Below are 25,401 nucleotides of genomic sequence, written 5' to 3'. Positions count from 1 at the left end.
TTCTAACATGTTTCTTGCACTGCAAAAGTTTGCTTTAAAAGAAGACAAGTTAAAGCTAAAATGTCGTGATTAAAACTCGATGACGAAGAGAGACTTGGGATTCGATCATGGAGACATTAGTGGAAAACTTGAGATAATACCTAGATTTCATTTTTACATCACAGTAATCAATTGCAAACATCAATCAAGTTTTATCTTAAGTTTTAAAACTGAGTTGATGTTGTTATTGGCTTTATTAAATGGGTTGAAAATTTTTTGATGGCATTTTCTCATGTTTGCATATAGTTGAATTTACTGGAAGGTAGAGTTATTTGCAACATGTTAACATGAAACACAAATTTTATTGATATGTAAAAAGTATTCATTTGACTATCTACTAGCAGGTTGTTGTATTATATTTCAACCCAACTAATTTCCACAATTTATGAACACCATTACAAAATAATTAGTCAGGGAAACATACATCATGTTTGAAATGTTGTGTCCATAGTAAGCAAACAGGATTGAGGAACGTGTATGTGGGAATAGGCTCTCTTGTCTGTATTGTTAATTAGCTAATCATTCCTGTTGCCAATGTTTTGATGAGGTTGGGCTGTCAAGGTAAAGGAACAGAGGATTTTAGTAGGCAGTGACTTTTTTCAAACTTGGAAACTATCATCATGAAAGCCATAGTTGTGCCTGGTGACTCATTCTTATTCTGATAAACTACTTTTAAGAAGGATACAATCTTTTATTAAAAATATTTGATGCATAGGCTGTGCACAACAAATATTTAATTTAACTATACTTTTATAGCCTATACCAATCCCTACACATGATGAAATGTCAGTAGGATCAATGGAAAAATGTACCAAACATCTGCAAGACTTGATGTAATTATTTTAATTACATGAATATTAACTGATACTAGGAGATCTAAGAATATTCAAAAGAATGTAAATTGTTTTTGAAAAATTAGAACTCAGCATAGGCCAAATAAACAAGATTCTTAGAAAAAGAAATATGTATTAATGAAAAAAGCTAAGCAGCCTTTTTACTGGTTTTTTATGTTGAAGACACACACACATGTAGATTTCTTATAAACCTGTAGGTCGAGCCTGCCATGACTTCCAAAATTTTGATGCACACCTCAAAAGGAGAAGAAATAAATTTCAAGTTTCTATTTATACAGTTTAAGTTTGTCAGGTAAAATGAATTCAAACAAAAAATTTTTCACAACTAATTTGATAGGTTAGCCTACTTAGAACAATCACCTTCATGTACAAATAAGACTACATATGTATGGATGATGCACAAAACAACTATCTGTGGTAAGAGGGCAGGCTTTCCTTCCTTCATTTAAAAAAATACTGAGGTTATCATCTTTCCACAAGCTCAGTGGAAAGTGAGAGTGTGAGAGACTGATAGTGACTATGTTATTTGGGTAAATATCCAGAGAAGGATAAAAGGCAAGATATGGTTTGCACAACTTTCCTATTTCAATTTTATAACCTATTATGCTAAGTCATTTATATTCTTGCTTTGTGCATTACGTAGATGCCAATAAATTTAAATTTCATGAAGGTCAAAGTAAAAACATGAATTAAAATAGCAGAGCCCACTTTAATTTCAGTCCTAACTAAAGGAGAACCTTTGCTTTTCCAGTTTCCCACCCTTTAAAACTCACATATCTTGTGACCAATTCCATATGTCAATGTTAAGCTCAGGTATGAGTATTGGTAAGAAACACCATGCATTAAGGAAAGCTTGAGCAAGAGTATTTAATGCAATTCAAATAAAAATATTACATGTTACAATGTGGCAACTTACACAGCAAAATTATATAATCATACATTCCAAACAAAGACAGTCAGATAACCTGCTTCAACTTTTGAGGGCTTGAGGTAGAAAGAAATAAATATGGTAAACAGTTGCAATTAATACAAAGTTGAAAGTTTAAAAGCTAAGAGATATACATTATAGTCATCAAATCCTATGCATTTTAACAGTTCCACTGACACAAAGGCATTTTTCTAAAGTTATTTCATAGCCTATGACTGTACAGGTCATGTGGGTGGTTCCTGCTTGGGGACTGACATTTCAATTACCTCAGCAAACTGTAATCATCAGAATTGCAAGCCAAGGTGTATTTACCATGTGCACAAGTTTCAAAAGTAGTGACCTATTTGTTACAGTCGAGTTCACTCCTTTTTGACGCCATCTTCAGCTTGATCATCCTGTTACATGTGAAAACATCAAATGTTACTCACATATTCAAATACTTGCTTGAATCAAAGTTATAATTTTTTTAATAACCTGCTTCCTTTAACGCTTTAATTCCTGATGGTGACTAGCATCTAATTTCCCCTTTCAATACCCCCCTGAATCAAACATTAAGATTATGAAAATAAAGGCAATAATAATAAACTAAAGAACCTCTTGATTGTTAAAAAAATTCTCCCTGCCAGCACATAACAAAATGTATTTAGAACAGTATGGAGAATATGCATTCTGATGTTAGGGTATAAAGGGTTAATAGTGCTCCAAAATAAATGGTGTTGGAGAGAAAGAAAGAAAGTTCTTGAAACATTCTATGTTAAATGAAACTTTGTTATGTTACACACTGGTGAGTTGCAACAGCGATGAAAACATCTGTGAAGCTAAAATAACAATTACCTTTCCATGTAAACAAACTATGATGAAGCATGATATAGATAAATTTAATATCACACAGTTTGAATATAGAATCCGAAATCTAATAAACTTACTAGTGAATAGGAAAAAGCTCTATGTGTTTTTCCTGCTTCTGTCATTCTAAATATTACAAATCAATCATGCCACCACTTTAGTGTGATTTTTTTTTTTTAAGATGTGTACTTTTTCTTATGGTCATCTATTTTTAGTATCCATCTTTTACCAGCAAGTCCACACTGGTGATTTAACACATTGTAAGCAAACCCTACAACTTATTAAATTTTGTTTGATCAAAAACATGAAGGGCAATAGAGGAAATTGGCTAGCACAATTCAAGTTTCCTTTCTTAAGTATTCTGTGATCATTTCTTCTACCATAGGGTAAGGTTTACAGTTTCCCTCATTTCATTATCTTCTGTTCATCTGTTTGCTTTCCTAACAATCTTAACCATTGTTGCCAACAAATGCAAGGAGCACATAAAATGTTTACAGTTATTAACACTTTAATTCCAGAGAGTGACTAGTGTCTAATTTCTCCTTTCAATATCATCCCTAAATCAAGCATTAAGGTCATGAGAATAAAGGAAATGATAATCTTTTGAAGAACCTCTTGATTGTTAAACAAATTCTCCTTCCCAGCACATCAGGAAATGTATAGAGAACAGCATGGAGAATATGCATGCTGATATTAGGGTGTAATGAGTAAAAGACATCATGTAATCGGTTTTATATATGAAGAGTATTGCTTGAACATATAATTGTGGTAAATGTAAGTGCCTGGTAAACATCAGTCTATGGTCTTCTACTCTTCCACCTTGGAGGGTGCCTCGTGTATATAAAAATGAAGTTCAATGCCTTTACCAGCTTTTTTTGGCTACCAAGATCAACAAAGAACAACAGCCACACCAAAAAATATTTTTCACGAAAGACACCTCTACAATCATTATGGTAGGTACACACAACTGACATGTCTGAGTGAAGCATGTCTAGCATTAAGGTATGATTGTCAGTTTGCTTTTCATTTCTTGCTAACAGCTTATTTCTACCAACTTCAAAAACTTCTGTATCCTCGCTTTCAAAGAAGAGCATTTCCCGTGAACATTTAAACATTTAAGACATAAGCTACCAGCAACAGGTTTTTCCATTGTTTCATAACATCTGATTCTCATCACATTTTTTTTGGTACATTTGAAAGCATAAGAAAATTGTAATCATTACAATATAATGAAATCCCACATTTTAACTGTTTTAGTCCCACTGGTAACTTTGACAGAATTTCTCCTTACACTATCAGTACAATCAGTACAATATCAAGCAGGCGAATAATGACAATAAAGAAAAATATAAATTAGAGGATAATTGGCTGATCCAATTCCAAATTCTCTAACCAAACATCACATAAATTGTACGGCAGACAGTAAAGAGAATTACTAATAAAATCTTGACAGTTAAAGGGTTACGTAATCACATGTACCAGAAAGACTGCAAATAAATGTAACATACTCCAGTAAAGTGTTCTTATGAACAATGAAGTTTCAAACTCACTGAAATAAAGTTAACTTCGTGATTCAGATTTTAGTTTAAGAAATGTGTAATATCTCTTTTCATGGATGAAAAGAGAATAGGTATTTTTTAAGCAATTATCTACAAATTATGTAAACCGGGTGCAATATAAAAGTAATCATTTTATTCTAACCTTCCTCCTTCTAGGGTGCCTCGTGTAACAAATATATCAAGTTCAGTATCTTCACAGTCATAAGCCGGGCTTTTGGGGCTGCAAAATAATAAAATAATCAGCGCGTTATGACAGGTCAATTTATCGAGAGTCAGTTAATTATAGTTTCCTAAAATCGTATGGAAGGTTTAAAATGTGCTTCACTTGTGCTATATCTACGGATTTGTCGTTGTAAATTATGGATGAAATTCCGAGAATGTGACTCAATTAATTTAAAAGAAAATATCCGAGTAGGTTACAGAAATGGTTCACGAATTGTAAACTGATAATGTGTGAACAAAACCTCCCTAAATTATGGCGCTGATACGAATTAACCGTTCATAATCATTTATGAAATTCCGAGATTGTACCTCAATGAATTCAACATAAAATTTCCAAGAAGGTTACTGAAACGGACTCTCAAAAACGGCTCTCGAATTCAAAAACTGTGAACAACAATTATTTACGCTAACCATGCGCTAACCATGTGCTTATTAGCGTGCTTGTGAGTTCCAATCGCCAAGACCCCGTTTAATTACATGATCACAGCTCAGACGCTTCTTGCAAAATGTGTTGACTATCGATTTCAGAGATCGATTCTTCAGTTTCCAGCATTAGGGAAAAAATATCGTATCGCAAGCATGTTCATCATAAACCGAGCACTAAGTACGCCTTGAGATGTTAACAGAAGAGAGTGTGGCTCCATGTTTTGTGAGACAATTGAAATTACTTCCTGAAGTTCGTACGAATCGAGTAGAAAGCATGGAAACATAGCGCTGAAAACTACCATGACTGAACAATGAAGTTCACTCACTAAGCAGTAGAACTGATTCCAGTTTACCCGTGAGTTTGTTCGCACCACATATTTGCGGTCCGTAATTTAATTCCCAGATATTTGACGGGTTCTCACATGACAATAGTGTCAAAATCAAATTACCGCGTCAGACCCAGTGTAAACATGGACATCGCTGACTCAATCTCATTTTATTTCAATTTTGGGAAAGGCTATCACTTTGCTCTTAGGCTAAAACAACACCTCTTCGACAAAGCGCGATTTTTTTAAATGAACAGAGTAAATCCTGCGATAGTTGACTGAAGAGAGAAAGAGGTAGAAACTTGCCCTCGCCGTTCGCTACCATTTGAAAGCTGTCTGGGTAAAACAAAATCCGTGAGATAACTTCTTTTCCATTAGCGCCACGACTGTATAAAACATTCTTAACAACAGGACAAGAAATTCCTTGAAGAATAGGAACACTTAAAGCGTTGAACCAGCCCGAGGGTTTTTAGGCGATGAAGGCCAAATTCATTGTTTTACCGATACGTGATTTTAATTAGAAACTGAAACTAGTATCAAACGACGATTGTTAAAAAAACGTTTCAAACGTTTTCTGGGCCTTAGCGTTAGAGAAAACCAAGATAAGACACGACTTACCTCCTCGTCTTTCTCGGATGCTTTGTAGTTCGCTTCTCTTTGTTGATGACCTCTTCTCAGTCTGGTATTAGGAGCGTCTTTGTATTTCCTTCTCGCGTTACTCTTCGCTAGATATTTGCCTTTTTACTTATGTCTTTCTCGTTCTCTTTCGCTTTCCTTTCACCGTAATTCAACCGTATTGGCGTCCTCTCTAACTTTCTTGCGCGTTTTTCTCGACTCCCTTTACGCCCTTTATTTCTTGTTTATTTTTTGGGCGCTCAGTCTCTTTCTTTTCATCCTATTTTCACTCAAAACCCTCTCTCCACAAACTTGAATCATAACAATTTCCTCCCGTTGAAAATGCTTTAGCTCTGCCGGTATTGTTGCTCTGCGAGTTGATTAGAATTTTCGAAATTCTGAGAATTCATATTCAACTACAACCTCACCAGTTTGATTTCGCGCTCAAAACGCGGGTTGCAAATTATTTGCTTACGCGGCTTCACATCCACTAGCCGACGTGAAGCCCTCGTGCAATGCCTAGCCGTGTGCCCCCGTACGCTAAACTAAAGCTCGACACTCGAGTATGCACTCTTCATTGTCATCTGCCGGTGTTTCCTGGCGCACACTAATGGGGTGTCCAAGTTCCGTGCGCAATCGTGCCTGCGCATTACCTTTTCCCTCGCCCTTCCATTACGTAATGGCTAAGAGAGTGCCCGAAGTATAGTTGGCCGCGCATGCTAAAAGTAGCACCTTATACGGTCGGTCCCACGGTCGCCCGTCCAAATTGTTCCGGGTGGATGAGTTACTACTATTTCGTATAATTATGGGGCTACGCTACGATGCGCTTCGCGCGCTGCTAGCTCCGCTAATAGTAGTAGTAGTAACAGTAGTAATAGTAGTAGTAGTAGAAGTAGTTGTAGTAGTAGTAGTAATAGTGGAACTAGTAGTAGTTGTAGTAGAAGTAGAAGTAGTAGAGGCAGTAGTAGTAGTAGTAGCAGAGGTAGTAGTAGAAGTAGTAGTAGTAATACTAGTAGTAGTAGTAGTAGAAGTAGAAATAGTAGAAGTAATAGTAGTGGTAGTAGTAGTAGTAGAAGTAGAAGTAGTAGAAGTAATAGTAGTAGTAGTAGTAGTAGTAGTAGTAGTAGTAGTAGTAGTAGTAGTAGTAGTAGTAGTGGAAGTAGAAGTAGTAGAAGTAGTAGTAGTAGTAGTAGTAGAAGTAGAAGTAATAGAAGTAGTAGTAGTAGTAGTAGAAGTAGAAGTAGTAGTGGTAGTAGCAGAAGTAGTAGTAGTAGTAGTAGTAGTAGTAGTAGTAGTAGTGGTGGTGGTGGTGGTGGTGGTGGTGGTGGTGTTGGTAGTAGTAGTAGTAGTAGTAGTAGTAGTAGTAGTAGTAGTAGTAGTAGAAGTAGTAGTAAAGGTAGAAGAAGTAGTAGTAACAGTAGTAGTAATAGTAGTTATAGTAGTAGGAGTAGTAATAGTAATAGTAATAGTGGTGGTAGAAGTAGTAGTTGAGTCAAAGTAGTAGAAGTGGTAGTAGTACTAGTAGTAGTAAATGTAGTAATAGTGGTAGTAGAAGTAGTAGGTTTACAATGTTATTATTTAAGTACCTTGACAGCCATACAGCTCTACTCGCATAGATATATGGTGATACCAAGACACTGGTCGAAAGCGGATAAAACGTGCTGTGATGGGTGGGTGAAGGTCATTATAAACAATTGAATTCTGGTCGTTGTTTCCATCAAAAACCTGAAAAAGGAAGTAGAATAAAAAATCCGCCCAATGCTACAGGGTTAATTGTGTATAAGGTGGTGCCATGAAGATTGTACCTCTCCCTTGCAAGTGTAAAGGCAAGATAAGTAAAAAAATATACATTTTTTTTAATTTTTTTTATCCGTTTTCGAAAAGAAAAAAAAACAAGCAAACAAATCTAATCACCTTCCCTGCTGTATCTCCTGTTTCCCGATAATAGTGGAAGATTTTACCATCTTCACTGTATTGTAGTCTGTACTTCGTTACCCACTGGCTAGCATCATGTCTTCCTTGAGTAGCCACACGGGTCACATTATTACTTTGATCGAGAAGGTCGATCTGAAGCCATTGACTCGAATTGTTATTACCAGCTGACCAAGATCCTCCTAAACCTCCGGTTGCGTTAGAATTAAGTCTTCCCTGCATGGCGGCATGAGCATCGTCCAGTTGAGAAGAAGAACTTAATTGCCCGTCTGTTATTGAGCTATTTCCCAAACCGAGAGGCTCCTGACACTCTAAAGGTTTAACGAAATATTTGAGCAAAAGTTAAAATTGTTATTTTCAGGAGATCAGGGTATATGATTAAATTGTACATGCACAATGGCACAAAGTCGATTGTATCTCAATAGTGAGTGAAATCAATGCGCATAGCTTTCTACTCCATAATAACACGACGAGGGCGGGTTGATTATCAATACTGGGTTTCATTTATCGACAGCATGATGCATGTCGAATGAATTGTTTTGTTTAATAGTCAGCAACCTTGTCCTCCATTCCGTTACCTCGACAGCCGTAAAGCTCTATCCTCATTGAAATGTGGTTAAACCAAACCCGAGGTCGAAAGCGGACAAAGCGTGCTTTGATGGGTGGCTCTAGCTCATGAAAAACTATAGTGCTTCTATCTGAGTTACCATCAAACTCCTAGGAGAGAGAATTGGAAAAATGTTAATAACCCAAGGATATAATATGTTCCTCTAAACACACTTTTGAGTCAGCTACATTGTAGGAGGTCATTTAAAGATATGAAAGATTTTTGTTTCCCCAATATCTGTCTCCAAGTTTTGTCATCTTTTATTTTTATGCTGTCTATGAAATGAAACCTTGACTTTATTCATATAATTTTGAGTTACATTGCATTACTATTATTTGTGTAGTTTTCCTTAAGGAACTAAAGCGGAATTTTGAAGTAAGTAATAACGAAAGAATATTGGAATATGTAAGAAGGAAAACCAACAGGTAAGCCACCAGATTATTTCGTTAATTAAAGAGAACTATTTCAATGCATTAAATTTCTTTACCTTATCTATATTTTTTCCTTTTCCCTTATAAAACTGAAGTTTGGCTTCATCATTACCATACTGCAGCTTGTATTTGATTGCCCACTGGCTATAATCATCCCTCCCCTGTGTTCCTACACGCGTAACTTTGGCGTACTGACTACCTAGATCCACCTGAAGCCATTGCTGATTATCGTTTCTCTTAGCTGACCAAGCTCCAGATTTCGCAATTGCTTTAAAGTCCAGCCTGGCTTGAGACGCAGCATGGTTATCGTCCCAGATGGAAGAGGCTGTGATTTGTGCATCAGCGATTGCACCATTTTCCATGCCAAGAGCTTGTTGACAGTCTGATATGTTGATGGATACTACAGAAAGGAAAACCAGGGTCTAATGGGTAAGAGGTAAGATATACGCGAACAGGTTTGGTCTTCTTCCCTACTTGTTTTCTCATAATCCACATATAGAATTCTCCACTTAAAATAAAAATTCCAAATGGAATTATTTATGCTGTTTACCTTCTCCACATTACTTTATTTTCTAATAACTTTTTTGGCAACAGAAGGAGATTTAAGCAAATTATAAATACAGCACATCAACTAAGAACAAGAGATCACTTGAGAGGCGATTTCAATACGCAACAATTTAAAAATCCTGCACACGCCTAGTCGATTTAAATGTAAATACACTCCTTACCCCCATTGATCTCTTCCAGACAACCATAAAGCTCTGTCCTCATGGAAATGTGGCGGTACCAGGCCTGTGGTCGAATTTGGATATAGCGAGCTTTGATTGGTGAGTTGATTTTATTGTAAACAACGGTATCCCGGTCTCTGTTTCCATCAAAATGCTGCATGAAAAGGCAATAGAATATAATTCTCAAAAATTCTGCAGGTATCAATAAATTTCATCTCCCCGACCAAAACGTATTTGAAGAATTACGTAACAGTCCGCATTTTCAGCTTTGATAGACTTTCCTAGGTTAAAAATTTTAGAAATTGAAGGTATCCAAGACTAGTTATGGAAGCTGCCATTTAAAAACTCTTTTGTAAACCCAGTCGGCAACTTTTTGTAAACTGTGAATTTCAGTTCCTGCCTTTGGGTCGAAGTTTACGAAAACTCTGCAGCGAAGGATCTAGTTGGTAACATGATCCAGATTCCCCTTTCAATTAGACAATTTTTGGAAGTTGTATGACACCAAAATTCTTATAACCATAGGTGTAGCACCTTAGTATTTATCTGGATGATTTTATTTGGAGTGTAAACCTGATTGGCCATGGTTTCAGGTTGCGCAATGGGTCAAAACGTCAAAGCAATGTAACAGAGCATTTTTTATGGTTCATCCCGATGCGATATCCCGCTCCGAAAACTAAATATCATTTGCATTAAAACGTCAGCATTAAAAAGTCTGTTTCTAATGCCTAAACTTTCTTCATTGAAAAGTGTACTAAAGGTGTAACGTAATATTAACCTTTTCCGTCGTTGTTCCAGCTTCCTTGTGGGATTGGAAAATTTTACTATCGTTGCTGTACCACAATGTAAACCGTGTTACCCATTGATCGTGAGCATTTCTACCTTGTGTGGCAATTCTTGTAACTTTCATGTATGGACTACACAGATCAATCTGGAGCCATTGATTTATATCATTATCTCGTGATGACCAGGACCCTGCTTTCCATGTCCCTTTCTGATCTAGTCTACCCTGCCAAGCCTCATAATAATTATCCCAATGCGAAGAGGCGCTTATGTGTCTATCGGGAATTGCACCATTCTTCATACCTAGAGCTTCCTGACATTCTGGAGGTAAACAAAAAGATGACAATAACTAGATTAAAAACGACCCATAAAATAGTATGAATGTCAGAGGCCCTAAAAATATGAAACAACCAAGAATAAAGGTTAGGGTCCTGCAAAGGACCCTAGAAAATTTTCGATCTACAAAAGGCCAAATAACTCCGCTACATCAAAATGTTGCCCACCGTGAAGACAGCCATACAGCTCCACCCTCATTGAGATGTGGTTTTGCCAAGCCTCTGGGCAAAAACGAACGAAACGGGCATCGATAGGCGGTTTTAATTGATGAAAAACAACCGTATCACGGTCGTTGTTTCCAGAAAAATCCTATGGAGGTAAAAAGATAGTCATTCGTGTAAAGTTGAACGATTACATGAAAAACTATTCTAAATTCACCTGAGCTCGCAGAGATCCGGATTAATATTATCCCTCACTTAAGAACCACCGTATTCTTATTTTTTATGGTTTGTTCGCACTTCGTTCATCTTTCTGTATGTGATCGGGCTGATACCGCGTATTTTTGTATTTATTATTTTTATTATCATTACCATCAATATCATTATTATCATTACTTTAAAATCAGCAACTGAAAATGTCGCTTTTCAAAGTCAGAAACCATTAGGTCGACATTAAAAGGATACATTTATTCAGAGAGCGTTTTCGCAGCCATTCCTTATGCCCCTGAAACTTCAAAACTACTTTGAAGTAAAATTTATTTATCTAAACCAATGAGAAACAAAAGAAAGTAGTGATTTTATTACCTCTTATCTGTTAGTCAAACGCTGGTTTTGACATTGAACCAGCTTAGTCTATATTTTCTTGTGCTAGCTCACGACAAGCAAGGATTCGAATGGAGGCTGGTCGTGTATTAAAATTGCTGCGTGTTTTCCGTTGAACTCTTAGGTCCAAGGGCCAGCTTGGATGGAAGTTACATTAACTTTATCAAAGTTGCCAAACTATGAGCAATGCCAGAAACATATAACTTAGTCTGGTCGCTTAGAATTTCCCTCCTAATCCAGACCCTATTTCACAACTTTCAATGTTGTTTGAGGTTTTCCAAAGAGAGAGATTATTTTCGCTTACCTTTTCCTCACCTTGATCCTTGTAATACTGAAAATACAATCCATCATTACCATATTGAAGCTTGTAACTGGTAACCCATTGGTCGGCATCTTGCCTTCCTTGAGTAGCTACACCTGTAACTTTAGTATCGTTGGCTCCAAGATCAATCTGAAGCCATTGGTGTGAATTCTTTGCAGAAGCTGTCCAGCTTCCCTTCATGCGACCAGATGCTTTAATTGATAATCTCCCGCGGCTAGCGATAGAGTTGCCATCCCAGCTGGAAGAGGCACGAATTTGCCCATCGGAGATTTCATTGTTTTCCATACCCAGAGCTTTCTGGCACTCTATTCGAGAATGGAGGTGACACATCGTTTTGCTTATCAAAATCTATAATTTATTCTTTTTCGGAATATTATTCCTTTTTAACTCGTGAATTGCGCGCATGCGCAAGAGCGAGTTATAGATACGATGTGGGGAATAGCATTCGCTCGATTGGTCGATTCCTGTAAACTTTTTTTAGATTTTAGGCTTTTGAGTGCATTTTATAGTTTTTGGCGAGCAATAAACAGACGAAATGGCGACCTTTGTTGCTAAGAATAGTGGTGGGGTGAAAAAGAAGCCAATGATAATCTTAAAAGAGTTTTTTTTTTCGTTTTAGTTTCAACAAGCGGCGCCAGCGACTGGCAGGCATGCAAGGATTCACACTGAAATAACAGAACAACCTTCGTTTTTCATAAAATTGTAATTTACAGTCCTTGAACTTGAAAACAATCCGAAGATTCATTGAAAATATCACTTACTGCGAAGCGCTCGGAGTTTACAGACGTTCAAAAGCTTTTTCTGTTATAGCGTGAGATTGAGGACAAAATTGATCATTACGTTTCGTCGTGTGTGTTTTTCCTGTGAGAAGCAACAAAAGATGCCGGCGACTGACGAAATAACAAGTTAACACGAAAATCAGATAACACCTAAACAAACAATTTTAGCTACCGATTTTCAGTGAATTTTTAAAGAACAATTTTCTTTTAAGTTTCAAGACAATTTGAAGATTCAACATACAAACAACGTACTAAAATGCGAAAGTTACACACCACAAAATTGATAAATAGGCCTGAAATGAAATTCTATCTTGTTATTGATCATACGTTGCCTAGCACGTGACCTAAATCTACCCAGGCGGAGATCCAAAATGACGGTGGCAGGCTTGGCTTAGTTATATCACTCAAAACTCGTTCCCGTTTGTCTCATTTGATAAAGAGGGAATCGTTAATGTTTTCATTAAGACAGTATTGCCTTGATTTTCTAATATTTACAACGAAAGACAGTAAATTTCACTTTTCACCCACATTTACTTCCAACCTTTTCTTTTGAACCAGAAACAAAAATGATAGACGTTTAAAACACATGACATCATCCACCTTGTCAAATGTAGTAGCATGATCATTTCAATTGTAATGCCTTCTTATCCCAACGTTACTTTGTTTCTTTGCTACATTAGCGAACACTGAACTACTGCTCGTACTCTAGATATGACAATCAACCACAAAATTCCCTAAACCAGATAACATTAAACATAATCTAAAAAATCATGTGTCAATTCACGAGTTTGCTCACAGAGCACTTTGATTTGTTTTGTTTTCAATTCTGTTTTATTTTGGTTTCTTTTGAGGATATCCTGGCTCAATAAAAAGAGTTTCACATTTTTTTTAAATTTGAATATGAAATCATACACTTTTGACTAACATACCTTTCTGATGACCATACAACTCAACTCTCATTGATATCTGCCCATGCCAAGCCTCTGGTTGAAAGCGAATGAATCGTGCTCTGATAGGAAACTTAAGTTCGTGATAAACAACAGAATCCTGGTCTTTGTTTCCAGCGAAATCCTACATTAGCAAAATAGTGAATCTTTAAAGCACTAATCACACGAGGTCAGCATGTGATAACTAAAAGTGTTCAGCCATAACGATTTTGCACATTCGGTTTCTTAAGTATGTTGTCTCAGTGTCATTGATTCTGACAGTTGAATCAAGTATGTTAGGACTTATCTTGTCCATGCTTAAAACACTTTTAAGAGTTGATACGGCTATTGCTGGGTAAAAAACCAGTTAAGTGAGCTATACTACGTTAGTTGATGTCACCTAAAAAAATGAACAACAAACATAAAGAGTGGGCAGCTCAATGGATTTCGTGCACACCTTAAGAGCGGTATGTCCAGGTTCCTTGTAGAACTGGAAGTTTACCCCATCGCTGCTGTACTGTAACTTATATTTCGTTACCCATTGCGCGTACCGTCCGTTTCTCCCTTGTGTCGCAACACCCGTGACTCTGATGTTATTATTACGCAGATCAATCTGGAGCCACTGGCTGTTGTCATTTGTGCCGGCGGTCCAAGCGCCTGCCTTTCCTGAAGTTGCATTTAAGTTTAGACGGCCTCGACTGGCAGCATGAGCCTCGTCCATTGACGATAAAGAACTAATTTGCGTGTCTACTATTTCACCATTTTGCATTCCAAGGGGTTCGTCAATATCTAGAGGTTTTATGACATTAATTACTCATGGATTTAAATGGTAGGACAGTTAAAAGCGTCACATTTATAGATAAACGTATAATTTAGTACTAACTTGAACAGCATTCCCTTCAAGTAAAGTTTACGTCAGAGGGAGGCGATTTTGTAAAGTAAGATACACGGTTGAACGACTTTTAAAACTAAGTGAATTTTGAGCTATTAGTATAGAGTTTTGTGTAACAAAATAAATTTACAAAACCTAGTTTTCAAGTCATATACATGTAAACTCACCATTTTGTCGCCAAGAAATTGGGTCACAAGTCCCTTTTGAAAAGGAAACTTGTTCAATGGCCAGAATTTGGTGACCAAACTCTTCATAAATACCAAAGAATTCTAGCTGTATTGTGTTTAAAGAAAATGTTTATACATAAGTCACAAGCGTCGGAATTTCCTACTACATAACTAGAGGAGTGTACTTCATAAGACATTAATCAGTCTGAAACAATTGATAAAGGATGCTTGTAATAGGAAAAAAGTGAACTTGGATACCTAGAGGCTGAATAAGTATCTCAAAACGTCATTACAGCTAGCAAAAAATTTCTTCTCACAAGTCTACTAGGAAGAATTACATTCTGGTACCTTTGCTTTGCTGTAATTGCTTGGTAACGGTATCTGAGTATAATTTGTCGCACTTGCCATTTCATCCACAAAGAAGATCAGTGTGGATAGGTTCAATATTAACGACTGCAGAAGCACATGTAACGACGATTTGTACCAGTTTGTGGCACCAATGAAATACCATAAGCGGACGCACTTCCATTCGTGAGTGTTTATAATTGGGGACGAGAGTGTATGAGGCACTTCAGACGCTCCGGCGCGGAGAAAAATAAATGATACACCTGGACCTAACAGTGACGTAAAAAATTAACTGCAACTATTTGATTATGGTCTGAAAGAGGTTAACAGCGATTTCACAGATGAGACAATTCAATATGTTAAGTGCTAATGTCTGCTAATCGGTCAACAGTCCGTCACTGGTTCAGTATGTCCGTCATTCAGTCAGTTTGTAAGCAAGTCAGTCTGTCAGCCGCCCACCTATCCTGCCAGCAGGTATGTGCAGTGTGGATTGCCCAGTGTTTAATCAGTAAAGATGTTATACTGTGTTTTTTCTATTCTAAAATATTTGAAGTAGAAGGCAGTCATAAAGTAAACGTTTGAAGTTGTCTATCAATATCATGTCCATTTAATGGATGATTCGATTGAGGCACTGAGTCACTGAATTTCTTTTTTTTTCCAAGCTTTGCCGATCTACGCAATCGATGCCTTACTTGGATTGGCAAAATCTTGGAATAAAAAAGATATACAGTAGCTCAAGGCTTCAATCAATATAAACCTTATTACAACTTCTCAGCCCACAAAAATTGAATGAATAAAATCCTACCATAATTTAGTAAATCTGAGTTAGGTAAGTGTTTAGAGAGAGTCCATCCTTCCCTAGTCTCCCAATCACACGTATCCTCTCTAAAGCTGCAGTCTGGACTACCTAGAGATTGAAAGAAAATGATAGAAACCTTTTTCAAGTTTTGTCGAATTCATAGTTTCTATCTCAGAAGAACGAATGGAACTCAGTGGTTAGGTTTAGTAGTCTCCTACCAAAAATCAGACCCTCTTGAGGGTTTTTCTCCGTGCGTTTGGCTGACACCGTTTTTCAGGTACAGGTGTCTTTTTCAAAACTAAAACGGGTTGAGTTCGATGCGTATATTTGACAACGGATTCTGTGGCATAACCAGCTGTTGACAAATATATGTTGAACGAAACACCTTCGATTTTAAAATAAATCCTCGTAAGGACGGTAATATACCTAAAGTTAAATTGGTTTGGTCGATGTTACATTGAAACAGCAAAGTTTGTTAACCTAAGACTACTCTCCCACGAAGATTTATAGATGTCCAGTTGGTCTAACTTGCGCTTACACTATGCTAAGGCAGATCTCGAATTTTTGCAGTCCGTAAAGTTACAGCCACATTTAGTGGCATATGCACGTTTGGTCTGCGAATTAGTCATAGACTCACGCAAGCGCACAACTTCATACACTTTTACGTGTACTCATAAGTTGCCATGTGCCCTTGTGTAAAGTGCAGCTGTTCGCTTATGCAAAGTATGATTTATCTTTTCAGGTGAACGAGAATACCGTGACGGTCGGACGACGAATATCGCCTTACAACGACAATTGTCTAACCGAACAGGTTACCAAATTTGCTGAGGTATGGGGCTACGCTAAGTGCGCTGCAGGCTCCGCTATTTTTGTAAATTTTTATTAGAATATCACTAAAGAGGCAGCCTCGAAATATTTCAGATTCTAAAAAGAACTGTAGCGGCGTTAAAAATCATTTCAAGTAACGTCTTTGCTGCAAATAAACCATTGCTTTGCTTTCCCCTTAGGCGTTTTAATCCAAACCTTGTGCAATAATCTTCTTACAGTTTCCATCCAGTATAGACATATCATCTATTGCAATGTCACCTTCACTTCCATCACTAGTCGTTCCTTCTATGACAAACTTTGCAAACAGCATAAAAAATATATATAATTTGTGACCACATTCTCATTAACGTTATCGATCTCCACATAAGTCAAAGTACGTAAAAAAAAAGAAAGAGAGTTACCAAGAGCGGCTCATCACCAAGCCAAGATCAGCGCATTAAATTAACCCGTCTTGAAATATTCCGATCAATATACACTTATGTGCATGCCTTGGCAAATGTTTTTTAAATTAGATTTTCAGAGAATGAGACCAGTTCCAGCCGAAAAAAATATAAGTAAAGATTACAGTTTCAAACTAAAGTTACGGCAGTTTGGAAGCTTAGCGTAACTTACCCTATGAGCCCTTTCACTGATCAGAGAAAATTGACCAAACTTCCAGCGATCCCCTTGATCGCTTGACAGTCTCCAAACCAATGTCTTGGATTGATTAGTCTTCAGATAAAAGCTCAGGTTACCGATATCTGACCCGTACATATGATACCAAAACTGAACACAAGCTGACTGGTTTGGTTCCATCCATTTGCTTAACAACCTTGCTACGTCCCCAAAGCGTTGCGGAGAAGCTTCGATATAGATATACGACCCTATGAAGTAACAAATGTTCTCCATTACTTTCTTTGTGTAATTTATGCCATGTTCCCTTTTTTGTGAGAGCATCGAGGAAAGTTTGAGTGATCGCAAAGCAAAAGTGTACGCGTGATTGTAGAAAGCTTGTCATGACGCCATTTCTCGATTTTCAGTTGATATTATTCAACAACACCCCGGCACCAAACAAATATAAGACACAACTTTCCCAACACAGACGTCACAAGAGGAATGTGCCCTCGTACTAATTTGGGTGTACTGCACCATGCAAAACAAGTTAGGTAAGGATTTTATGTGAGATTCACTACTTTAACTTGATTAACATTATTTTTTTTCCTACGTAGGACGAACATTTCATTTCACCTCTTACCGTCTTTTTTTAACGTGCTATGATCGTAACTTGGCCCAGTCTTCTCCGTTAGTGTTTCACCTGAAGCTGTGGTCCATTGGAAAGTGGCATTCATATCCGGAGTGAGTTGGCACAAGTCATTTTCGAAATTGCAAAAACCTGTTTGTAATTACAGCAGTTAGGAAATGCCTCATAGGTTTTCGTGACTCACGATAAACAACTATAGAAATTCATTGGTCTGCATTCTTTCTTCGTTCCCCTGACGCTACAGTGACAAGCCATCGCTGGCGCATGTGCCTTACAATTACCAATATTCTTGTCTCTGCGCTAAATTTGAGTTTATTTAGACGCTATATTGGCAACACAAAGCTATGCACTTACTTCTGAAAGATTTACATCTTGTTGGTCCTTTGGACTCTTTGGATGAGCACGCTAAGTCGTTAAGGCGGCATTTCCCAGATCCTGTAAGGCGCGTAATCGACTCCATCAAACATGCTACCTACTTCCTTGTCAACCTCCAAGGATTAATTCGGCCAATTGATGACAACATAATTAATTATTTGTTGTGAATTTGGTTCCACGTAAACGAAAGCTTCCTTCCCTAGTAGATTCTTATTTGTCTTCACTAGTTCATAAGAATTCGATCAGGACAAAAATTTACATATTGGACACCTCTCGCAGTTAGAACATTTCTTGAAACATCGCTGTCGTCCATTACGCCAGTAGACCCGAAGATAATAACCATAATTTCACGAAGACGCAGCTTTTATCTGAAACACCTTGTGATCATGTCCATCTGTGGCTCACATAGCCTATTTTGTGATCTTTCAGCGATAAATGGTTTACGAAGAGATCAAAACAGAGGCCTGAAATCTCAGGCCTTCGATACAAGAACGAGTAATTTCAAAAAATAAATTTTGTTGGTTAAGACGTTTTCTATGCCTTACTTACCGCATACTGATGGTGTGTTAGTTGCATCCTTGCAGGAAGGCTCTCGAATACAGGTCTCTGACCAAGCAATGCATGATCCATCAAGACAGTGATGCTTAAAGGGGCACTTATTCCCTAAAAAGCATTAATTCCAAACTATGTGGAAATGCAACTCAGCATATATAGATGGGAAGGGAAAAGAGTGAGTTTCACTCTAATTAAATCAAGACTCAAAAAATGGATGGCAAAGGAAGATTTACTCACGGCAGTTATTTTCATCATCCCCATTAGAGCAGTCATTTATACCGTTACATACAGCTGATGCTGGAAGACATTTTCCATCCAGACAAGCGAACTTATTGTAGGGACATTCACAATTATCTTCATCTGAATCATCAGTACAAGCAGCGTCGCCATCACATCGCAAATTTTCCTTGACACATTCGCCATTCTTGCATTGAAACTGTTTATTCCCGCAACTAAAACCTGAAAATCCAATGTGATCAATAAAAGCTAAGAAAACATACGATTTTTTCCTTTCTTTCTCCTTTATCATCCATCAGATGCATGCAAACTTAATGTACCTTTTTATTTTATCTGAATTCAAAGAATCGGTGATGTCAGTGATAATTGTTCCCTTTTTTTTTTGTTAACTTTAATAACTCTATCTTGTCATGTTCAAAATCAGCAACACAAAAAAAAATTGAAGAAAAGAAAACCGGCAAATATAACCTGGTTTCGCAAAGTATGGTAGCAAGTCACATTTCTCGGTAGTTACAGTCACGTTCTTGATTGCTGCATTTACTTGGTTATGAAGAAAGCCTTCTCCCTCAAATATAATCTAGACAAAGAGATTAATAATGTAGGCATCATCACCTATCATAGCAAATGTCAAAGATTCATTTAAAAATTATGAAATATGAACTCCAGAAATAAATGAAGAGTTCAATCGAATAAATTTCATCGTCATAACTTTCTGACCTGAACTGCTGCTGCGCCGGGCAAAGACACCTCAGCTGCAGACCATTCTTTACCATGGTATCCCCTAAGCTGCCATGTTAAAATTAGCTCCTCTTTCCCTGGTTCCCGAAGAAGAACTTTTATGGTTGACTTTGATTTAAAAGGTATACGGTAAGTGAACCGTAAGCACAAGCCAACGACTCGATAAAATGGTTCCCATGGTAATAGTGGACTCTGTAACTGCGCTTTGTGAGGGCCATCAATGTATGCGAAATCGCCTAAGATAAAAATGTGTACAGTGAATTTCATAGAATGAAACGTTTTTTTAATACTTTTTTCTATTCGTTGCGACGTTTAACCAAAAAGATTCTGAATTTAGGATCAGAGTCTGCCAATTGAATTCAGATCTCCTCAATTTCAGCCTCATTGTTCAAACTTCATTTCCTTTAGGGAGTGGTTTGTAGCGTAATAATTCTATTCTAAGGATTTTTCTTTGTTAGCAGGAAAAGCAAGTCATTTTAAAAAAAACTTAACTGTTGCTCGCAACACTGCCCTTCTTTTCTTAAGCTTACTGAAGTATTTTATAGACTTCGTACCAGGAAAGAGCTTCCACTCGGAATTTGCATGTAGGCTAGTCCAGTCGCATTTTCCAGACTCGAAGTAGCATTCTTCTAGCACCACCGCTTTTGAGGAAACATAAAAAATAAATTTCCGTTAGTGGTGGTTAAAGAGCAACGCGGCGGATTCACACAGACAAGGTAATTCTTGTAATCCTATATAATACTGTAAAAGGAGATACCTTTAAGATCTACTTGTCCCAAATCTCGCTCCTCGAGAATTTCCTCTGGATGTTCCACGAATGAATAGCTGGCCTGAAAATAATCACAGCGTGTGGGTTAGGTACTACTTCCAAATATGACAGTTTCCAGTTCAGTGAGGCTTATCGTTCGTGCATGCACTAAGTTGCTTTACCTCAAGGCCGTGTTCTTCTCAAATAAAAGATTTGTAATCATCCAACCTGATTAGTGCAAAAGTAATGCACTACTCTCGTTCGTTTCAAGATGTAGTGTAGGACACAAAGTTTCGACTACATACGTTTTACTTCTATTTTTAGGGTGATGGGGTCGACACACTCTTAAATAGTTAAAGACCAATGTATTTCTACTTATACCGATGACAAGTTAATAAAAAAGAACAGTGATAAAAACAATCCCCTACAATTTAAAAATTTATCATTCATTTACTTCATCGTGATTCATATTCTTGTCAAATTTTGTAAATTGTTATAAACGAGAGAAGACGCTGCCTGAACTTAAAGGCTTTAATCACCAAATCTCTGACTAACATGGCGGCCAACTACAACCTTAGAATTGCAGGCTCATGTATATAATTAAGTCTATTCACAGTTTATGTACAATACAACGAATTATGCAACAATTCATATACAACAAAACGAATTATATGTCATGCAACACACGCAGTGTTCAAGTGTCTCATTTAGCTGTCAATCACACCACATAAATAAGCATGGCACGGTGTCTCGTTGATTTTGTTGCCATAAATGTGGTAGGAATCATCACTTAAATGATCACAGCTACTTAAATGAGAGCTTCTTACCTTCACAATAAAATTTCCAGGTTGACAGATCGTGTTAAAAACTACCTCAAATGATGTGTTAATACAGGACAGGCTCACTGATGAGTTCAGAGTTAGATTTTGTCCGAGGCTTGAGATGTTCAGTTTCAGTGGACAATCAGGACAATAGACTCCCTCACAGCAAAACTTGTAATATCCTATAATTTGGCCAAACATGTTGTATGATGAACCTATTCTACAGTCTACGTCTTAAAGTTCCATTCGCAAGTTTAAACTGATAGTCTACCGTCCTCCTCTCGTAAAGATGATCCTAACCACGCCTTCCGAGTTAGCAATCATCAAATGCTTATAAAAACGTTGTTTGAGGCTTTTTCAACTCCTTAGAAATCTCTCTCAAAGGTATTCCTGAATTGATACATTTCTGAAACGTCACATAGTACCGGCCAAGAACTTTTTTTCAATCACATAATGATAATTTATGCGAAGAAATTGGAACAAAAGAAACTGTTTCTTTTTAGTTCTTTGTTTTTGTTTGCTTTTGTTTTTTTTTGTAATATGTAATTGTAATGGACGCCGAAGTGGCCGTTTTTTCACTGTTTTAGTTAAAAGTATGACCGCAATGACGTTAAGTGAAAACGTTTTTTGTATGAGTCGTTAAGTACCATTATATCTTATCAAGATCTTTCTTAATAGTAGAGAGCTTCTACTTTCTTTACAATTTAGAGGGGTTGATTCCCACATGATCACTTAAATCTTGTAGATGTAGGACAATACCAATAAACCAACCTTGTATGAGTAACTTTGACCCAACGAAGGTAGATATCGATGTCTTGTGATTCTTAAGTGACAGTTCTAGATTACGCGTCCCTTTGAAGAGAAACAAAATTTTACACTTCAATCGAAAAAAGCATTGTAAATGACGATATTTGTCTACTAATACATGCCTTTTTTTTTGTTTCTTTGTTTAATCAGTGGCACCGAACAAAAGAAATTCCAGTAGCTCCTAGGAGAAGTTATGAGCTTCAGCTTCATGGTAAAGATGTCTGGGTCCAAGAGAGAGACATAGATGACTCGTTCTATTGAACAGTCTGTTTTTTTCTGTGTGTGCTTGTTTGTCTTCTTTTTTATAGTTTGAAACACTTTCCGTTCATGTTTTTCTCCTTAACTTTGTTTCCTTGTTCGTTTCCTCTCTCTGCTTTAACCAAATAAACAAATCAGAATCTCCCTACCTGGTTTAGTCCAAAACAGTCTTTCCCCTGTAATAGGCCGTTCATATTCCCCATTTGGGTTACGCATGCCCACAGATATGTGATCGTTGCCACCTTTTTCCCTACCGAAGATCACAATTCGATAAAAGCGACACTTTTTTAGGACGATTGGCGGAGTTGTTTGCTCTGGGTACCTTCAATAACAAAGTAATTAGAGTATATCAGCTCTAAGGATAACTAAAAATGTCACCAAAATAATAACATAGTAATGTACTGCTTGCACATCACTTACTTGTCCCATTGGAGATATTGTGTCCACCTTTTAACATGAATAATTGGCTTTACACTTTCCCCAGATTCTTTTTTAACTCTTCTGATGCCTGTCTCTGTAACATCGTACTTCCATAACTCACACATATCGTCGCACGCCACATAAAAGGTATAATTTCCACTCAGAGAAACCTGAAACAGTGTTTCATAATTGGCCTGTTCGGTCAAATTCTAACAAATGTATTTTTTTAATGAAAAAAGCGATAGCACCAACAAATAAACAGCAGCAACACCGACAACAAACTTAATCTTAACATGTCAAAAAGGCAGGATTACAGGGATACCTTCATACTAACTCTTTTAGTTGAGATACTCCCTGCTTTTCGAAAGGAAAAGTGAACCTTACAACGCATCAAAAGCCTTACAATTGATCTCAGGTGAGTGCAAAAATACGTTTGCTATGATGAGATTCTACCTGTAGGTAACTTGTCAATCGTTGAACATAGTTCTCTGCCAGATTTATTGGCGCATCAAAATCTCTCAAAATAATCCGGCTTTCAGGTGGACCTTGAATTAGAGGGTGTTCACGCATAGATGATGTCTTTTTGGAGTCATATTCGTATTTATTGTACCATCCTTCACGCAAAACTCCGTGTACCTCTCGGGTCGACTCTATATTAAGTCAAACATTGAACAAATACGTTTACTCGTACAAGCAGAGTAGCCCCCCCAAAAAGATATCTCCCGTCCATTTTCACTTGAAACAGGCCAAAAATTGCTGAATGAAATAGATGACTAGGATACTCTTACATCGCGTTAGCTCACTTATTTATCAAAAGATAATAAGTGCGAAGGCTGATACCAAAGAATGTAAAATAAGCTAGATTAGCTTCATTCTTTCCCTCACCAAAAAAGCGTCTGGGCAAAAAAAATTAATAAATAAAGGCATCTTTCAATAACTTACCAATTGTTTCCACGGCAACATGGCAGAGAACTAACTTGACATTATCACCCGTCAACGTTATTTTCACATTATTTCCAAGCGCGGGTGGTGAGCAATCAAAAATGAACTCACGTGTTGTGCCATCATATGCCATCGATTTGGAACATGTTGGAGACAAGCCAGTTTGACTGGTTGTCACACTAACATTGATTATTCCAGAGTCACGTGGACAGCGATCGATTTTGTCAATTATTGAAACAGAAACGACATACAGTGGTTTGTCAAAGGTTCCTTGCCACCAGGGATTTGATTCCTAAACCGACGAGAACGTACTTAGCAATGTATGAAACATAGAGATACATACTTTATTCAAACCAGAACAGATGATATTTCTAGTCCATTTATTTTCGTTAAAAGAAAAAAATTCTGCTGCAGCTTTCGATCCAGAAAGACTGGAAAAACTCAACAACAGATTTAGCACGCGAATTAAGCAACCAATGTCATTACTTACCTTCAAAGAACGAAAGCAAGTAGAGTAAGATCGATCTATGGCCAGGATAGATTCAAATGGCTGCAACATGCTTGAACTTCGTATCAAACTCCGGTTTGACAATGACTCTTCTATAATTTAAATAAAATGTTACAGCTATATCTAGCAATTAAACTTTTTAATTGTTATGAAAGTTTGAGAGGTTTGAAAAATCGCAAGGACGAGTACAAAGAGGAAGGTTCAGTTGGCAAGCTAGATACTGCTAGAGAATGTTCGGTCTGTTGGAGCTCAACGTAGGTCTAAAGAGAACGTGAACTTTAATTGACCATGGTTATATATATATATGACCATCATGACCATCGTAACCATCGTTAATATACTATAAAATTTGCATAATTCATGTGGCGGTAAATTTAGATGTTTTGTTCAGCTGTTACGCACAACGTTTTGTTTCTGTGACGGCACCAAGACACAACTTCATTACGTTTGCTAATTGATGGCAATTCAGGTCGGGAGATGATTAGTAATTTTTCGTTAAGGCAGAGGTTGCGTCTTTAACTTGTGCTATTGAGTGAGTTAATCACGAAACAGGCTTGTCGGGATGAAAGTGTCGTCCCTATGTTTTTTTCTATCTCAATACACACACACGTGTATATATGAAACTATATTTTAAAAAAAGGAAAAAAGGAGCATTTAACTAAGGAGCTGACCATAGAAACTCACCAGCTTTTTTCTGACACAGTGGGTAACTATTTATTGTACATGTATCACTCTTTATCCGCGATGAGCCAGCTGCTAAATAACCACAGCTACGGGTTTTTTCAATTGTTTTTGGATACCCTGGCTTCCATAACGAGCTATTTAACGGGCTGTCGTCAATCCATGTCCACTCGTCTTTGCTCAACAGGCCAATGGAGAAACTGTTATAATATGGCTTGAAGCGTCTTATTTCTTCTAATAAATTGGAGAAAGTAGATCTCAAACCCTCACTAGTTATCTTGGCCAAGGTTCCACCACTTCGATTGCACCGCTCCAAAGCCTGTTGCCAATTAAGTTCTTTTGGGGGATATATCAAATAGCAACCGCCATGAAGGGGTAAAAAGCCCGGACGGCACCATGATTGAGAAACTTCATGGAAAAGAAACAAAAAATCTTGTCAACAGAACCATCCTATTGTTTTTGATTGTAATACACGTCACAGTTATCAGGGAATTGGAATTGCGAGTTGTTCTGCCTTGAGTTTCAGAATTGGGTCTACTCAGTCGATAACAGTGCCTCGTTAATGTTTGAAATGTTCTCATCAACGACAATATCAATAATTCAATAATCTTATTTGGCTTTAG

The 25,401-nt window shown here is 37.2% G+C and overlaps 1 protein-coding gene and 1 long non-coding RNA gene across 3 annotated transcripts in view; both read right to left on the bottom strand.

Moving 5' to 3' along the window:
- LOC113685626 (uncharacterized) overlaps positions 1–25,401 on the bottom strand; it is a 52,241-nt gene that overhangs the window by 14,062 nt on the left and 12,778 nt on the right. The window contains exons 16-46 of the mRNA XM_089202585.1: positions 24,782–25,186; positions 24,080–24,189; positions 23,590–23,881; positions 23,101–23,297; positions 22,648–22,817; positions 22,377–22,549; positions 21,934–22,014; positions 21,169–21,344; positions 20,351–20,423; positions 20,148–20,234; positions 19,573–19,829; positions 19,324–19,432; positions 18,856–19,077; positions 18,613–18,726; positions 18,043–18,123; positions 17,683–17,820; positions 17,061–17,311; positions 16,644–16,743; positions 15,627–15,728; positions 14,825–15,090; positions 14,477–14,582; positions 13,875–14,206; positions 13,421–13,562; positions 11,695–12,017; positions 10,797–10,938; positions 10,289–10,614; positions 9,514–9,667; positions 8,842–9,185; positions 8,326–8,464; positions 7,730–8,058; positions 7,402–7,540 (exon numbers count right to left, since the gene is read on the bottom strand). Coding sequence (XP_089058711.1) covers positions 7,402–7,540; positions 7,730–8,058; positions 8,326–8,464; positions 8,842–9,185; positions 9,514–9,667; positions 10,289–10,614; positions 10,797–10,938; positions 11,695–12,017; positions 13,421–13,562; positions 13,875–14,206; positions 14,477–14,582; positions 14,825–15,090; positions 15,627–15,728; positions 16,644–16,743; positions 17,061–17,311; positions 17,683–17,820; positions 18,043–18,123; positions 18,613–18,726; positions 18,856–19,077; positions 19,324–19,432; positions 19,573–19,829; positions 20,148–20,234; positions 20,351–20,423; positions 21,169–21,344; positions 21,934–22,014; positions 22,377–22,549; positions 22,648–22,817; positions 23,101–23,297; positions 23,590–23,881; positions 24,080–24,189; positions 24,782–25,186 — 5,880 coding nt within the window. The remainder of the gene's footprint in view (positions 1–7,401; positions 7,541–7,729; positions 8,059–8,325; positions 8,465–8,841; positions 9,186–9,513; positions 9,668–10,288; positions 10,615–10,796; positions 10,939–11,694; positions 12,018–13,420; positions 13,563–13,874; positions 14,207–14,476; positions 14,583–14,824; positions 15,091–15,626; positions 15,729–16,643; positions 16,744–17,060; positions 17,312–17,682; positions 17,821–18,042; positions 18,124–18,612; positions 18,727–18,855; positions 19,078–19,323; positions 19,433–19,572; positions 19,830–20,147; positions 20,235–20,350; positions 20,424–21,168; positions 21,345–21,933; positions 22,015–22,376; positions 22,550–22,647; positions 22,818–23,100; positions 23,298–23,589; positions 23,882–24,079; positions 24,190–24,781; positions 25,187–25,401) is intronic.
- LOC149046537 (uncharacterized) lies at positions 322–5,308 on the bottom strand. 2 transcript variants are annotated; one of them, XR_016186145.1, is made up of 4 exons: positions 5,201–5,308; positions 4,369–4,446; positions 1,030–2,216; positions 322–592 (listed from the first exon to the last, which is right to left on the bottom strand). It is a non-coding gene; the product is annotated as an uncharacterized LOC149046537 (long non-coding RNA). The 2 variants fall into 2 exon arrangements; XR_016186144.1 differs by having other exon boundaries at positions 322–2,216.

This window comes from Pocillopora damicornis, chromosome 4, assembly GCF_964200805.1.
Source record: "Pocillopora damicornis chromosome 4, jaPocDami1.2, whole genome shotgun sequence".
Taxonomy (NCBI): domain Eukaryota; kingdom Metazoa; phylum Cnidaria; class Anthozoa; order Scleractinia; family Pocilloporidae; genus Pocillopora; species Pocillopora damicornis.
The sequence above is the reverse complement of the archived record's forward strand: the minus strand, read 5'-3'. Positions and strand labels throughout refer to the sequence as shown.